Genomic DNA, 15,322 nt, shown 5'->3' with positions numbered 1-15,322 from the left:
TGTGCCCGATAGTGAGCCCCCCCGCGACATTTTTGTTTGTTTTCGTCTTTGCTGTTCGTTCCCGAACGTCACACCAGGCGAGCGAGCGGGGGAAGACGCGAGTGTACCGTTTTGTTTGTGTTTCCGACGAGAATTTCACCCCTCCCTTCGACAGCAGCGTGTGGAACGGAGTGTCACCCCCGACGAATCGGCGAGTGTTGTGTGGTTCCAGTTATTGCCGGGGAAATACCGTTCGCCAGTCTTCCTGCACGTCGCTTTCGCGGACGCCCTTTGGTAGGACCGGGCTTTTCTCGACCGTTTTTTCACGTCGCTGCGACGTATCTACGCGGGCCTGAAGGCTTCGAGCGTGAGATGTGACACCGCAATTGGTTTCGGCCTCCAGTTTTTGCGTGCGCGCGTGTGTGTTTGTGCTGTGTATGTGTTTCGTGGTGTTAGAGGCACCATAACGAACCCGTGCGTTCGTTGTATAACGAGGTGTGTTGTCGCGCGCTATGGAGCCGGAGCGGCGTAGCGACGACGACGGCGATAGCGGCGAGGCCTCGCCGGCGTTCCGCCGCGTCGGCAGTCGTACTCGCTCTCGCAGCTTCAACAACACCACCGCTACTGCCACTTCGTCCAGCCCATCCCGGAAAGAGGACTGCGGCGGATCGCGCGCTCGCGTTGCTGCCTGCGGCGTCGTCGGCGCGACCACCACCAAGAAGGCCTACTCGCTCGAATCCATCCAGCGCTGCAAGCGCTGGCGTCCATGCCAGTTGCTGCGCGAGGTGTTCGCCAAGACGCCGCTGCTGTTCGGCGCGCGGCGGCAGCCGCACAGGGCGACCACGACCTCGATGACTCCCGAGAGCGCGACGCTGTCTTCAGAGGACAGCGGTCACGCCGAGTCGCCCGTATCCCTGGTGTCCGTGGTGATCGAGACGCCGCCGTCGCCTCCAGGCGTCGGAGACCCGCCTTCCAAGTCGAGGAGGTCTTGCAGCGCTGACTCCGCCGTGGATTTCGACACGAGCGACGAGGCTCTTCTGATGTCGCCTCTCGGTGGTGATGGTGGTGGTAGTGATAACGGTGGTGATGCCAACGGAAGGAGCATCGTTGTAGTGGACAACAACAGCTCTGGAGTCGACCGGAACTGCACCGTCCTGGTGGACGGCGGAACCGTCATCCTAGACGGCAACTCGCTGCACCAGCCTCCACACCCTCAGCATCAGCTGCACCGCACGAGTCTTCCGGGCGACAGGTCCAAGCGACCTCTGTCTCAGTGCCTGTCCCTGTCGTGTCCCGTGCTGAGCGCTCCGAGCGTCGTGGTGAGCGACTTCAGTAGCTGCGACGTCTCGCCGGAGATCATCGAGGAGGTGGACGCCGACCTCTCGTCCGGGGGCGAACTTCGAGATTACCTCTCGTTGGGCGGACGCTCGTGCAGCTCGTGCTCGCTCTCGTCGACCGTGTCCAGCGCCTCGTGGGACGACGAGGCATCGCAGAGCGACGTCAGCGAGGCCGGCTCGGCGTGCTCGTCGAAGGTGAGTGACCCCGACCTCTTCTTTATCGCCGACGCTGCGGCATTGTTTCGGTTCGTCGGTCACACGGTCGCGATGCGGACGCTCGACCGCGGATGCTGCGACGTCGGTCTTCAAGGCGAGGATGTACGCGTCATCGTTATACATTAGTTGTACTTATGCGACGAATTATACAATGCGGAATGTAGACACAATTATAGTTTAACTTTGTATCCTCCACGAGGAATTGGAGACATTTTTCGGACAGAAATGATATCATCTTCCCAAAGGGTGAGAAAAGATGGGCATGCTGTGAAATATGCTGTTTCATTAAGCATTGTATCAAGATAATACCATATCTGAATACCATCGGACGCCGAGAGCAAAACTAAATACAACTTGCTGTTGGGCGAGTTGGTGTTGAATCAAGGACATTTTTTAGCGCGAAAGTGGAATGAAAATGAATCCTGAGAAAGAGAACTACACATTGTGTTCTTCTGTCTTTCTGAGGATTCCCTAAAATGTCGCTAAAATATGTTGTATGTGAGTCAGACTAAATGTGCAGCTGAGCTTATCCCAAGCCGTAACTTGTTGGCCTTGGTGAAAATATTGACGCTGACCAGGGTGAAACTATTTACTCTGACGTTTTGCCCCCCACGGGGTAACCTTGTTCACAATGACGAGTTTTGACCGATGTTTCGTCTCAACCAGACGTGATTTCGTCAGACCCTCGACTTCAACTTGTTGGCCACTTGAGTCCTGGCGGCTTGCATCGGCTGTTCGGAAAATTCCGTCACCGTGACGCGTGACGTTACGCATGGATGATAAATTCGCGATGGTGGTGTGCGGTTTGTGAAGGGCCGCTGGCTGCCATAACTTACTGCCGTCTTCTTTGGCCACCTTTGGCGACAACTGTGGTCGTCTCTTGATATCCATGTCCATGGATTGCGCAAGTATATATGGTAGCGAGCGCACTTTCTAAACGACTTGCTTGACAGGAGTCACCGATTGCGGAGTCATAGGTCGTGATTTCTGATCTCGGTTCTCGTGTTTTATTCGGAGGAGCCTCACTTCCTTTCGTTATAAAGTTGTAAAAAGAGCACTAAAAACGAGGATGCAAGAGGCGAAGGCGACAAGGGAGCGCTTGTATTGCCGTCTTCGTTTTTACAATGTCGTACCAAATCGCCCTATAGAAACAATTCTCCTAACTTGTGTTATACCCTCTTATACGTTTATTACACAACCATCGCGCCCGGGAATCGAGTTCGGTGTACGTTACATTGATGCATTTCGTTTTCATTTTAATGCACCATTATACTGTGGGACCCGATAGCGTTCAGCAGATGAGAAACTGAGAAAAACAGGAGCACGGTCGACTTGATCATTTTCTACGCTTTCCAATTCAAGCTCTGCTTGCATGAGTACGCGTAAGGCGCTGTCCTCTTTTTTAGTTCAAGCTAAGCCGTACCAGCTATAGCAAGTGCATTTAAAGATAAGTCTTTGCTTCTGTCAGCTTTAACGCCTGCAGATGAGAGGTCTGAACGTCGATAACGACGCTGCGTGCCGCTTCGCGATAAGTTCCCTATAGGTTGTAAACAAATGGTCGACACAGCTGTTGTGGAGGTACAGATGAGTTCGCTTCACTCTGTAGAGCGCGCGATTGTGCTACAAAAGCACGTGTTCCACGACTCTTCCGTCGCTTCGCGTCACATGCATCGTCTTGACCCATTCTCAAGACTACGGATAGTACTCCGTAAGCGTCGACTAAGTGGGCTGTCCATTTCAGCGCGCTCCGATTGGCCAAATGTTGAAGAGCGAGTGGACCGGCACCAATAGCGAACCCCGGCTTCAATATCTTATCCAATCAGTGCACGCTGAAACGAAGAGTTGATTTGTGGACACTTACAGATTACCACCCCCGGGGTGGTACTCTGTAAGTGTCCTCAGCTGTAAAACGCTATATGAAAGCTATATAGCGGCTGAGGTGACACCACCTAGGCTTGGCAGAGGACGCCTTGTGAATTAAGATCGTGGTTAAGTGCAGCTTCCTAAGGTTTGCCTTTTACCCCACTCACTATCCAGGTCGTTGCTTCTCGTGGCTTATAAGCTACAGCGCACTAAAAAGTTGTTTGTTTTTAGTGCACTGATTTTTCTTTACTGGCCATAAACCAGTAACAAGTGTATTCGAGCTTTCTCTTCTCTTGATTCCTTACTACGGTCTCGCACGATACGGCTGTGAAACCTCAGGAACGGAACTATCGCCATTGATCACGTGGTATGGCGTTCCCTGCCAACAGCTTCCTTTTAGAGCTTGCGCTCGCCGCTAATACGAAATATAGCTATGGAGCAGTTCTTATTTCTGACTAAACCGGTGATGAAGGCGCTTTGAATGTAAATATTTCTTCTTTCTTGTTGTTTTCAAATATATTTGTTTCATTCCCACTAGACTTATTTAACATCACGTGTGACAGACACCTCAATTCCGCCTCTTTGTGTGGACTTCGTGGACCATGCGGAACATTGCTTTCACGGTGAATATCAATGTATCACTAGCTCGTTAACAAAAGCTTTAGGAAAATATATTGCGTTTTATAGCTGTGTTCGAAGCAGCGACAGCTATAAGCTTGTATATAATATCACTGACAACTCTCCGCTTCGCGTACACCTATTGTCACCTGCTACGTATGAGCGCGTTGAAATTTGTTTCCCTTATGTTAGCACACTACTCGGTCACACTAATAGTCGGCCGTCTTAATTAGTTGATTTGATTACGTGACTTCCCCCAGCTTAACTGCTGTACTGTAGTGCTAACACATATGCACTGAACGCGTTCACGACCTACGTCCGCAACGGTTTATATAGGCAGGTTGCATTTAAACTGTTTCCCTTCCGTTAACAAAATACTCGGTCACGCTAATTAGTTGGCCGTGTTACCTAATACCTTACGTAACCTACCCAGGTTAACTGCATGCTGGCGCTAACATATATGCATGCACTGAACGTGTTTACGATCGACTTTCACGAAGATTTATATATGATGTTCAGAGGCGCGTGCCAGCTGTATAACCGTTAAAAAAAAAAAAAGAACGAGAAAAAGGAAAAAATTCGGCAGATCCCACGTACCGTGGGAGTCGATGTTATGCGAAGCATGCGGCGGGTAGGTGACTGTGGCGTATCTTTTTTTTTACTGAGCGACACGTTACAAAATGACGTTAAAGATTTGTATAAATTTTATACGCATACATATTTATGTTGAAGAGCCGCATATGTGTTACATAACCAGCTGTTTACGGTTGGGTAACGCTCCCAATGGCAACGTGGGTATTAGCAACACCAGAAGCGGTAAGTTGATATGTAGTGGTTATACGTGTCCCGAGAACGCATGCACGTTTCACAAACCCGTGTGCATGTGTGCAAGAAGTTCTTGACAGTTCTTGAACAAGGGCACCATCACCGTGATCAGTGAGCACCAGGAGCTGGTCATGACTTCTTATAGGATCCGGTCGTGATCGTGGTGACGAGGGGTCCACGTGTAGTGAAGTATGTCGTATAGTAGAGCTGTTGGAATTCGTGGATGCCTAGGTCATTTCGTCGACAAATTGTCTGTCGACAGAGCCGGCGAGATGTCGGAATCTGAAGTCACCCTTCACGTTGGTGAGGTATAGGCCGTCGATGCTGATAAGCCTGGATAGTGCTTCATAGACCAACATCAGTGGATGGTGTTTGTCGTATTCGTAGACTACCTTGGCGTATATAGCCTACGTAGCCTAGTCTACAAAGCGGCTGTCAATCAATCTGGCATCATTCTCGGTCAGCATGAAGCCATCGCTCAGCCTCGTAAGAAATGAAGAGGACACTGCATCGTTCTGGTGGACGAAGTGCAGCTTACGGCGCGGTGATGTGGATATCATATGTAACTTAACTTTCGTTAATGTATTCCTCCGGGGTCGAGCAATGCTTCAATATAGCTTGCTGAATCATAGGAATACAAACGAATGTTTATTAGACTGCTATAAAAGCCGAGCCAACACTGGAACTACAGATGTTAATCTCATATGACGCCTGTATCGTAGGAGTACACATCGTAGCAGTATCATGTAGTGTTTATTGCTTTCTTGTAAAATTACATAGCCAGCACCACAACCACAATTGATGTTGCACCGATATTACACCTGCGTAGGCTGTTTTTCCAAACCAGTTTATAGACCTGGCGTGGCTCAGTGGTAGAATACCTGATTGCCACGCAGAGTGCTTGGGTTCGATTCCTGCTGGGATCCTAATTTTCATTCTTTCCATTCGTTGAGTCAACGCTGCCGATGTTGCTTTTCCTTAACGCTCTAGCATTTAAGTTACCAATGTCTGTTCTCGACGTTCCTGGGTAGATATAAACTGTCAATCACCTGTGGCGCATACCCCTACACCACGGCCCGTGGTAAACGGGTATGTGCCACACGTGTCTAGTGGAAAGGGTTTGACAACGTACGCGGCAAGATTTTAACGTTATTCATGTCACGACCCGGCAATCATATTCGTGAAATCCTCTTACCCTCCCATGCAAATTTTGGTCTACACCAAGTTAAGGAGGCCATCATGAGAGCACCCAGATGTAGGCGGCTAGATAGATAGATAGATAGATAGATAGATAGATAGATAGATAGATAGATAGATAGATACGTAGATAGAAACGCTCAAAGTGCCAGAGGTTCGCTAAGAAATGCTTCGCATTTAATAAAGAACATTACGCCAGCAGACTCGATGCAATTGTCGCAATATACGTCCCGAACCGTCTCAACCAAATGTCAGGCAAAGGGACGCATTAAACGCGTAATTTCATCTTGTTTCCGAGTCAAAGGTTTGCCCGCGCAACAGCTGTGCGCAGAGATCCCCGTGCACTACAAATCCTTCAGCGGCGGCACTACCGGTACTTACAGCCATAAGGACCACTGGTTCGCATTATGCAAATGACATTGAAACGCTTGCATCGACACATGCCGTGCACTGGTCACGACCCTTGAGTTGACGTAGTGAAAAATATCGGCTCAGTTTACGTTGCTCCATCAAAGGCATATGTCGGCATGTCACACCAGGGGATGTGCTGGCGCGTATAAATATATATAAAGTGAACTATGTAACTTATTCCACGTTGTTCCAGCCCTTGTGTTTTATGAACGTTGATTTTCATTGAGGTACTCTTGAATGTCTGTAGTGTTGCATGTTTTTTTTTTTTTATGAACAACTACAATGCACTACATTCAGCACTATTTCACAAGCAATCAGTGTGCCTACGTAATTGAATCATCGTTTTTGTATTCCTGTATAGTATATTTCTGCCTTCCCTGCAATAATCCCTTCTTGGAATCGTTTGTGTGTGTGTTTGTGTGTGTGCGTGTGCGTGCGTGCGTGTGTGTGTGTGTGTGTGTGTGTGTGTGTGTGTGTGTGTGTGTGTGTGTGTGTGTGTGTGTGTGTGTGTGTGTGTGTGTGTGTGTGTGTGCGTGTGCGCGTGCGCGCGCGCGCGCGCGAAGCACATAGGGGATTCCTCTATGCCCATGTACACGTATGACCTGACGATGGCCGGACCCCGGTCGCGGCGTTGGAAATGGATACATCGCTCTTCGCATACGTTCATCCGTTTCAGTACACACCTGTCTAACCACGGGATCCAGGAAGCACGCTTGTGGATGCATCAAAACAGTCCCAGGTGCGTAGGGCTGGATGTTCGAGTGATCTTAAAAAGGTGAATTATATAAAAAAAAAGAGAGAGAAAGAGTCACTTGACTATTTTTGTCAGTCCTGACTTGCCACGTATATATGTGACTCTCTTTAGAGAGACACGTGTAGTCTCTTAGGATGTCATTACACTCTCGTCGGAGAGTCGTGACACCCAAAAGAGAGTTATAACGTGTGTCGTTTGCCTTGAAGAAGACAAGTCTGCTCAAGCGATATTCCGTGTTCACGAATTTTCTATCTCCAAGCTCCTATCTTACCCTGAACCTCTGTCCTTAAAGAGCGTCATATACGGGGCAAGTCAGCACTAACCGAGAATATAGTACCGCATACTAAAAGGCGAAAGCCTTAGATGCCTCATCAAACGCGAAAATTGGCCGTCGGCGACGTCAACGCGAGTGACGAAAAAAAGAAATCCTCATCACGTGATCACGTCACCATATGACGCCATCACGAGCGCCAGAATTTGTGGCGTTATCATGACGTAACATAAAGTGTCGTCACACGATGACGTCATCACATGTTATCTTCATCGCTTGGTGAAAGGTGGGCCGATCACGTTAGGTGCAGAAAGCTTTCGGAAGGGGGGGGGGGGGTCTGGTAAGGATCAGTACACAGACAGGGAAGAAAACGAAGAAGAAGATGGCTTTCGCCTTCGAGTCGTCCTAGGCGAATGCGTAAGGGACCCTGTGGCTGTTTTTTTTTTTCTTATATAGCGCGGAGTACAAAGAGATTGCTCCGAATACGTGGGGGATACGTGGGGAATACGTTCTCTGATACCGGCTACACACGGGCACTTTTGATAGCGATCAGGGCCGATCCAGATCGGCCTTCTTGATCGCGATAACAAGTTGGTCGCTGCATGCTACACGGTACAACCTAATCCGGATCGAGTTCGGCGCAGACGTCAGCCAAATCGCGATCACGGAGCCAGATCGCGATGCACAGATCGCGATTAAATATGACCGTGTAGCAGTACCTGATCCGGATTGAGCCTAATCCGGATCGACCCCGGTCGCGATCTAACGTTCCCGCGAGATACCTTTATGAGACGCGCATATTAAATAAGGGTACAATGCTCGGGGGGAATTTCGCCCTGTACAGCAGCTGCGTGTGACCTCGCCTGATATGAGGAGGCTACAGCCAGCAACACAGGCTACCCAGGGTGTCGGCAACGAAGCGCATGCTCGTGCCTTCACGCGTTACGTTCAGCGGCGCGTCAGAAATGCCGCACAGTACGGGTCGCGTGCGTTGTCGCGTCTTCGTCGTCCTCGTCGCGACGCTCTTCTGCGCAGCATTGTACTCCCGGGCTTCGCGCGTGCGTTCGTGTGCGCGCATACGCGGAAGAAGGCCGAGCTGCAAACGCTTGTCGCCTCGTCGCACGCACGAGAGGTTTCAATCATCCACTCAATGCCGGGCCGCGTAAAAAAAATATATATATATAGACGCCGCTGCCTGCTTGCGTAACGCCCGTGATGTGTAACGCCGCAGTGTGTGCGCGACTTCGGCTTGATGGGTTTGTTGTGGTTAGTTTGTTGCTAATGCGTCTCTCTCTCTCTCTCTCTCTCTCTCTCTCTGTTGTTGTTGTTGTTGTTGTTGTTGTTATTGCTTGTTTTTTCATTAAAGTCCTTGGCTCAGTACGTGCGCTCGTGGAGAAGAATCGTACGGAGGGTTGTTTTGCATTGTTCCGCCGCGCCCAGTGGGGCCGCGTCAATCACGGTTACAACTCCTTACGTACACTCTAAGAAAACACAAGGTTGCCAGTTACTCTTATTGGTGACTCCTCACTCGCCACATATATAACTCTCTTGAACGACGCACGTTAACTCTCTAACTCCCTTTCGGAGATTGCTATGTATACCCTAGCTCTTTAGCTCAGTGTTGTGGGAAGCGCGGAATCCCACAGCTATTCGAAGAGTTATATATGTGGCAACTGATCAGGATTGATCAAAAAGAGTGACAGGTAATATTTTAAGGCAAAAGCCTTAGATGCTTCGCCAAACGCAAAAAAGTGACCGTCGGCATAGGTGGCGCCGTGATGCAAAAAATCATCTTGCGATGACGTTACCTCATGACGTCATGACGACACATGTCGCCAAAATTTGTGACGTCACTATTCATGTGACATCGCATGAGGACGTCATCAGATGGCATCGTCACTTAATTGGTCAAAGGTGGGCCGATCACGGAGGCATTGCAAAACCTTGCGAGGTGCAGAAATCTACCGATTTCTCCGATCCTGGAGGCCGTTCACAAATACGTTGGCCGTGGAAAGCTTTCGGGTGGGATCGATGCAGTCGACTGAGAAGAAAAAGAAGAGAATGGCGTTCGCCTTGGTAGGGAAATGCATACCACTATGTCCGTGGGGCTTTTTTTCGAGAGGGGGGGGTGGTCTAGGCATACTTTATGTATGTTCGTTCGTGCGTTTGTATCTGTGGGCGTATATATACACATGTAAAATTGAAAAAATTCTGGCCGGAAGGGCGGGAAAGTTGAAACGGCCCCCCGCCCCACGGCTACGCCAGTGTACTGGACTTTATGGTAAATGAAGGCAACGTACGCACGCGCAATCATACGGGAACTGTAGATTAGGGTGGACTTTGTGCATAACTGTCAACTTTTGTTTAGTATTTTAGATTATAAATTCTTTTGATTAAATTCTGAATTTAGGATACTAAGCGGGCGTTGGTAGTTATGCACAAAACCCACCCTAATTTACTGTTTCCTTATAACTGCGCATGCGTTGATTGCCTGTATACATTTGCTATAAACAGCAATGCGTCCTGTCATGAATTTCTCCGTCCTGTCCTCGCCAAATCATTCCGCTGAAATGTTTTAAGCAAGAATGGAGTCATAAATGAGGTTTTATACAAACTGTCACCGCTTTTCCTACCAAATGAAACGACGTGTGCCCGATCCATGACGCAATCATGAAGTCGAGCTGATGCGGACCGGTTGTAACTTGATCCTTTCGAGCCTCGGGCACAAGGAAAGCTTGTCGAGTTGATTCGTCTGTGACTGAGACTGCAACGGCATAGATTGCGGCCCAGGATCATTAAAATGCCGATCGCGCGTCGTTAATAATCAAAAACTCTTTGAAGGGGGAAGAACTTTGTGCAGAGAAGCGAGGTTGTTCGTGGCGTGTGAAGGTAAGCTGGTATGGATGTAAATGGACCCTGCAGAAGCATTACGGGTGACTCGGTATATTATGCTCTTATTTTTCCTGCTCTAAGCTTTATATGGAGGTTGGTAGTCGGGATATTCCTGTACGTATAACATAAGGAGGTGGCTAAGGAGGTGGCTGTAACATCACGTTCTGAGGCGAAAGGTGCGAAGACGACGACGACAGACAAAGGGAGCACACACGCGCCTTCGCCAATTTCGTCTCAGAACATGCCAAAGTACTCGACTGCTGACCCGAAAGTCGCGGGATCTGATCCTGGTCGCGGCGGCCGCATTTCGATGAAGGCAATATGCTATAGGCCCCCGTGTGCTTATATTTAACTGGACGTTGAGGAACCCCGGCAAGGTGGTCGAAATTTCCGGAGCCCTCCAGACACGGCGTGCGTCATAATCACGTCGTGGTTTTGGGACGTAAAACCCCCAACAGTTATTATGAAACTGCTTAGCGCATTCATTCCCTCCGAGTTTTGTGCGTCTTTCACTTTTTGAAGGCGACCGTCCTTTTTTCTATGACGTGGTATGGATGGAGATCTCTGAGCGAATGCAACACTTTCCACGTACCTACAGCCATCATAGTTGCTCGCTCAGTACTACTGTACTGTTTAATGTAGGTTAATGATGGCTATCCGCTGTTGTATTCAGCTACATATCGGTCATTCGGTCTCACTCCAACGATCGAACTGTCTCATTCATTCATTCATTCATTCATTCATTCATTCATTCATTCATTCATTCATTCATTCATTCATTCATTCATTATTTATTTATTTATTTATTTATTTATTTTGTTAAGCTGTTTATTGGACGGCACTCCTGGACGGCTATTTATTTATTTATATAAGTTGGCTTAGCCGGCGAGCTACGTCTGTATATAATGTGATGTTACTAGGGATGCCGCTGCGTTGTCCGGGACGACTCCATGACACACCGGCGTCTCTATTGACATGGATTCCATGAATGTGAAGGTGATCAATGTCTGGATGTATATATTACACTACGTCGGCCGTGTATATATATATATATATATATATATATATATATATATATATATATATATATATATATATATATATATATATATATATATAGAACACATCGCCGAGGCCGCAGAATGTGATTCGGAGGCTCGCCTACCTCAAGGACGACGACGAATCAATGTCGTCGCCGTCGTCATTCGACTGCCGAATAACAACGAAGGGGAAGCCCCCTTTGAGCTCACGATGCTCCGGGCTTCGGGAATACATGAATGCACCGTATAGTACACACGTTACGTCATTCCTGCCAGGACTGCATAAGCAGCGCTTCGACGAGGAGCCTGTCTCAAAGTCGTCCTCCCGCACCTTCGTGAAAGCCCCGCGCCACGGACGTCAACGTCAACGCTCGATTTAATTAATACGTTCGAAGGGCGTTTAATCGTTGGGGCTTTCTTTTTGCTCATTATTTTTTCTTTCGCCAAGCGCGACCTGAGCACGGCGACCGCGTTTAAGGGTACTCGGTTGTCCACGAAGGAAACATTTTATCTCGTGGGTTATCATACGAAGATTAACCACGTCTTTCTTTTTCTTTTTTTTTCCTCGCTAGCAGTAGTGGGTTTTCCGGCTATTTGGTATAGTAACGCGGGCGATAAAAAAAAATTGGTGATGATTCAGCGTGAAAGTTGAAACAAATTGGGGTAGAATGGATTTTAGAAGGACTATTAAGTTCGACGTGAATTGTTGAAATAGCGTTCCAGAAATTTCGTAGTGCTTGTTTCGTGCCAAGGATATGCTTAGTTTGAAAGAAAGTCACATTTTAGTTGTCCGCGTACCATTAGAGCGATTCAAACCGCCCGCCTCCGAGAACGGCCTTCTGACGTAAAATTCGCCACGCCCGCCATTTACTCACCAATAGCCGGGGCTGCGGAGCAAGCTAGGGTAAAGCCCCTAGATCAAGGGGCTTTAAGCTGGGGGCTTTAGCGGAGCACGGCCCGGCGTAAAAAGAACTTGCATCGTTCTCTAGGGTAACGTCGAGAAGTTCTTTTTTCCCCCATGAATCAGACTGGTATGCAGAAGTTGCATTTTATTCCGTCTTATTATTCACTACAATGTCCGCTTTTATCATGGGTGGTTCGAGTACTAGTGATTAGGTGTACTGATGCCTTTCTGCGTCGCCGGGCTATAGCGCAAGAATGTCGTACGTTTGCCTTAGTTCCTCGCTTGCTAATACGCGGCTGCGTATAATATTGACGTTTAAACGTTATCTAGCACTCGCCTTTCACTCTGACATGAATTGTTATTTACCTTTAGTGTCCCTTTAACTATCTCTCGTTACTTTCGCTTGTTGTGATAGCTAACGCAAGCCGACACTAGCCACCAAAGCCGGTGGCAGCTGTAGTGTCGTCCACAGTGAAATAGGAGCCGAAATTAATACTCACACGAGGGCATGATGACAGTCAACGCAAAACTGAGGGAGTAGTGAGTTAATCACTGATAGTAAATCAGCAGTTGCGCCATTAGTTAATGTTAACTATATGATAATCGAAGCAAATTAAGTTAGTAATGAGTTAACTAGTCAAAGTGGATATTAGCCAAAGTTCACTACGTGTCCGTAGCCGTAGTACAGTGGTTATGGTGCTCGGTTGCTGACCCGAAGGTCGCGGGTTCGATTCCGGCCGTGGCGGTCGCATTTCGATAGAGGCGAGATTCTAAGAGGCCCGAGCACTGCGCGATGTCCGAGCACGTTAAAGAACCCCAGGTGGTCGAAATTTCCGGAGCGCTCCATTACGGCGTCCTTCACAACCATGTCGTGGTTTTGGCGCGTAAAACACCAAACAGTATATTACTAAGACGTGTAACTAAAGCTTGTCGAACTTGCCGGTAACAACGCTATGGGCAAGGGCAGTGACGAAAGTGGCAAATACAAAACGTCAGTTTTTGGTGCATACATATTTCTTGAGATTATCGAAAAAAAATTATCGGAAAAGAAATTTCCGAAGATTATTGCCACCGTATATATACTAGTTTACGAATGTGTTACTGTGCCGCCACATTGGGTAGTGTCCTTGCTGCTTTTTTTAATCTTTAACAAATAAATTAACAGTGTTACAGTAGACCCAAACGCATTTAATCGGTTGTGTTGGCGCATTCGACGTTTCACGACCTTGGTAATTTCACGTCACTATATACAAAAGAAACCTAGAAAAAAGATTAATCTAACAGTACAAGATGGCGACGTCCGTGTGTGTTACGTAAAATCGATACGAAGAGAAGTTTCTGAATATTATCGCCGCCGTGTATACAACGGCGGCGGCGGCGGTGGTGTACGGCGTCCGCTATGCGATGTCTTCTCGGATCGCCTATTTATTCGGCGAGCGAGGCCGCTGCTGTTTCTCGATTTGGGTCACGACGAGGAAATAGGCGCCCGTCGTCAGGTGCGGAGGAGGGAGAGGAGGAAGGAGGGAGAGAGGAGCTGACCAAGTCGTCGCCCCGAGACCTTCGCGCTGTACGCGTTATCGATAGACGTCAACGATCGCGCTATTGACGACGCCGACGACGCACGAAGTTTTCTCCTTTTTCTTTTCTTTTCTTTCTTTCCTTTTTTGATAATCCGCTCGCGTTGCTTTCCATCCGACCGTGAAAGTATTACACCCTGAAACGATCGTCCCGGCCCTGCACGGCTTAATTACGCCACGAGGAAGCAATGTTTTCGCTGGATACCAAAGATTCGTGAGAAAAGAATCTTTTTGCAGCTAGGCCTCGTCCCTGTAGTGAAGTCGTGTTAACGAATCGCCGAAATCACGCGCGCGGACGTACTTGAGTGAGAATGTTTTTTTTTTTGTTTTATTTTTTATTGATGTGATGTGAAGTGGACGTTGGCCAACAAATAGGGCGCCGGCTATACTCCTTCGGTTTTGAATGGATCGAGCATAAAACACAAGAAATAAACATACAAACAGTAGGACACGAAAGAAAAACACACAAACACGCATATGTCAAACAACGCCACCATAACGTACGTAAGATAAAAATGTCCGATATGCTATTAATAAAGTCCCTAATAATGTATCTAGTCGTCATCAAAGGCGTGCGTATGGGGGGGGGGGGGCAGGGGGAGGGGGGCGGCCGCCTCTCCTAATCCCCTAAGAGGGGGGGCGCAAAATCTGCCCCATACATTGACTTAGTAGGGTGGGGGGGACGCTACGATGAACCTTCGCCCCCCCTGATCGGGAACCCTGCGCACGCCTATGGTCGTCATGGCGGTGAATCCTCACATGTGGGTAACATGACAAACACATCATAATAACTGGGACATAGATATAATAAGCAGCACATGCATATAATGAGCGACCTTAAAGCTATAGGAACATAAATGCCTTAAGAACTGCCAGCAGTGCCGCTGTCTTCAAGAAAGTGTTTTAACGCTTTGAAAGTGTACATCTGTAAAAAATTTTTAAAGTTCGTTAGCGACAGGTAACTAGAGAAATTAATTGTGAAAGTATTTTTTATGAACGCTAAATTAGTGAACATTAATTGTCTGACGATAACCATAGCAATTAAAGTGAGTACTGAGTTAATTAGTGAAATTGACATTAGGTGAAATGGCATTAGTGACAGTAAAATAGTGAATTAGTGAATTAGTGAACGTTGGACGTCAATATAAAGTCCACGGTCCGCTTCGGCAGTGCGACGAAACACAAATTTAACAAGGGATACAGCAGGGCACGCTAACGCCGACGTGCGAGTGCCGCTATATACCAGACAACTATATAAGTCACGGATCACGGAGCCCCAACAATATTATTATTAAGGATTACGGTCGCCTTCATATTTTTTCTTCCTGTATAGAATGCCCTCCAGTGAGGCCCGTAGCCAGGACTTTTGTATTTACTTTTTTTTGGGAGGAGGGGGGGGAGGACGCTGAAGGCTTTGGCAGCAACTGTTTTCGCTAAA

At 47.9% G+C, this 15,322-nt stretch overlaps 1 protein-coding gene across 1 annotated transcript in view; it reads left to right on the top strand.

Moving 5' to 3' along the window:
• The first annotated feature begins 476 nt into the window (after nucleotides 1-476).
• The window catches only part of LOC119374397 (inositol-trisphosphate 3-kinase A), a 246,117-nt gene continuing 231,271 nt past the window's right edge, over nucleotides 477-15,322 (top strand). Inside the window, exon 1 of the mRNA XM_037644484.2 lies at nucleotides 477-1,511. Coding sequence (XP_037500412.1) covers nucleotides 492-1,511 — 1,020 coding nt within the window. The 5' untranslated portion in view covers nucleotides 477-491. The remainder of the gene's footprint in view (nucleotides 1,512-15,322) is intronic.

This window comes from Rhipicephalus sanguineus, chromosome 11 (assembly GCF_013339695.2).
Source record: "Rhipicephalus sanguineus isolate Rsan-2018 chromosome 11, BIME_Rsan_1.4, whole genome shotgun sequence".
Taxonomy (NCBI): Eukaryota; Metazoa; Arthropoda; class Arachnida; order Ixodida; family Ixodidae; genus Rhipicephalus; species Rhipicephalus sanguineus.
The sequence above is the reverse complement of the archived record's forward strand: the minus strand, read 5'-3'. Positions and strand labels throughout refer to the sequence as shown.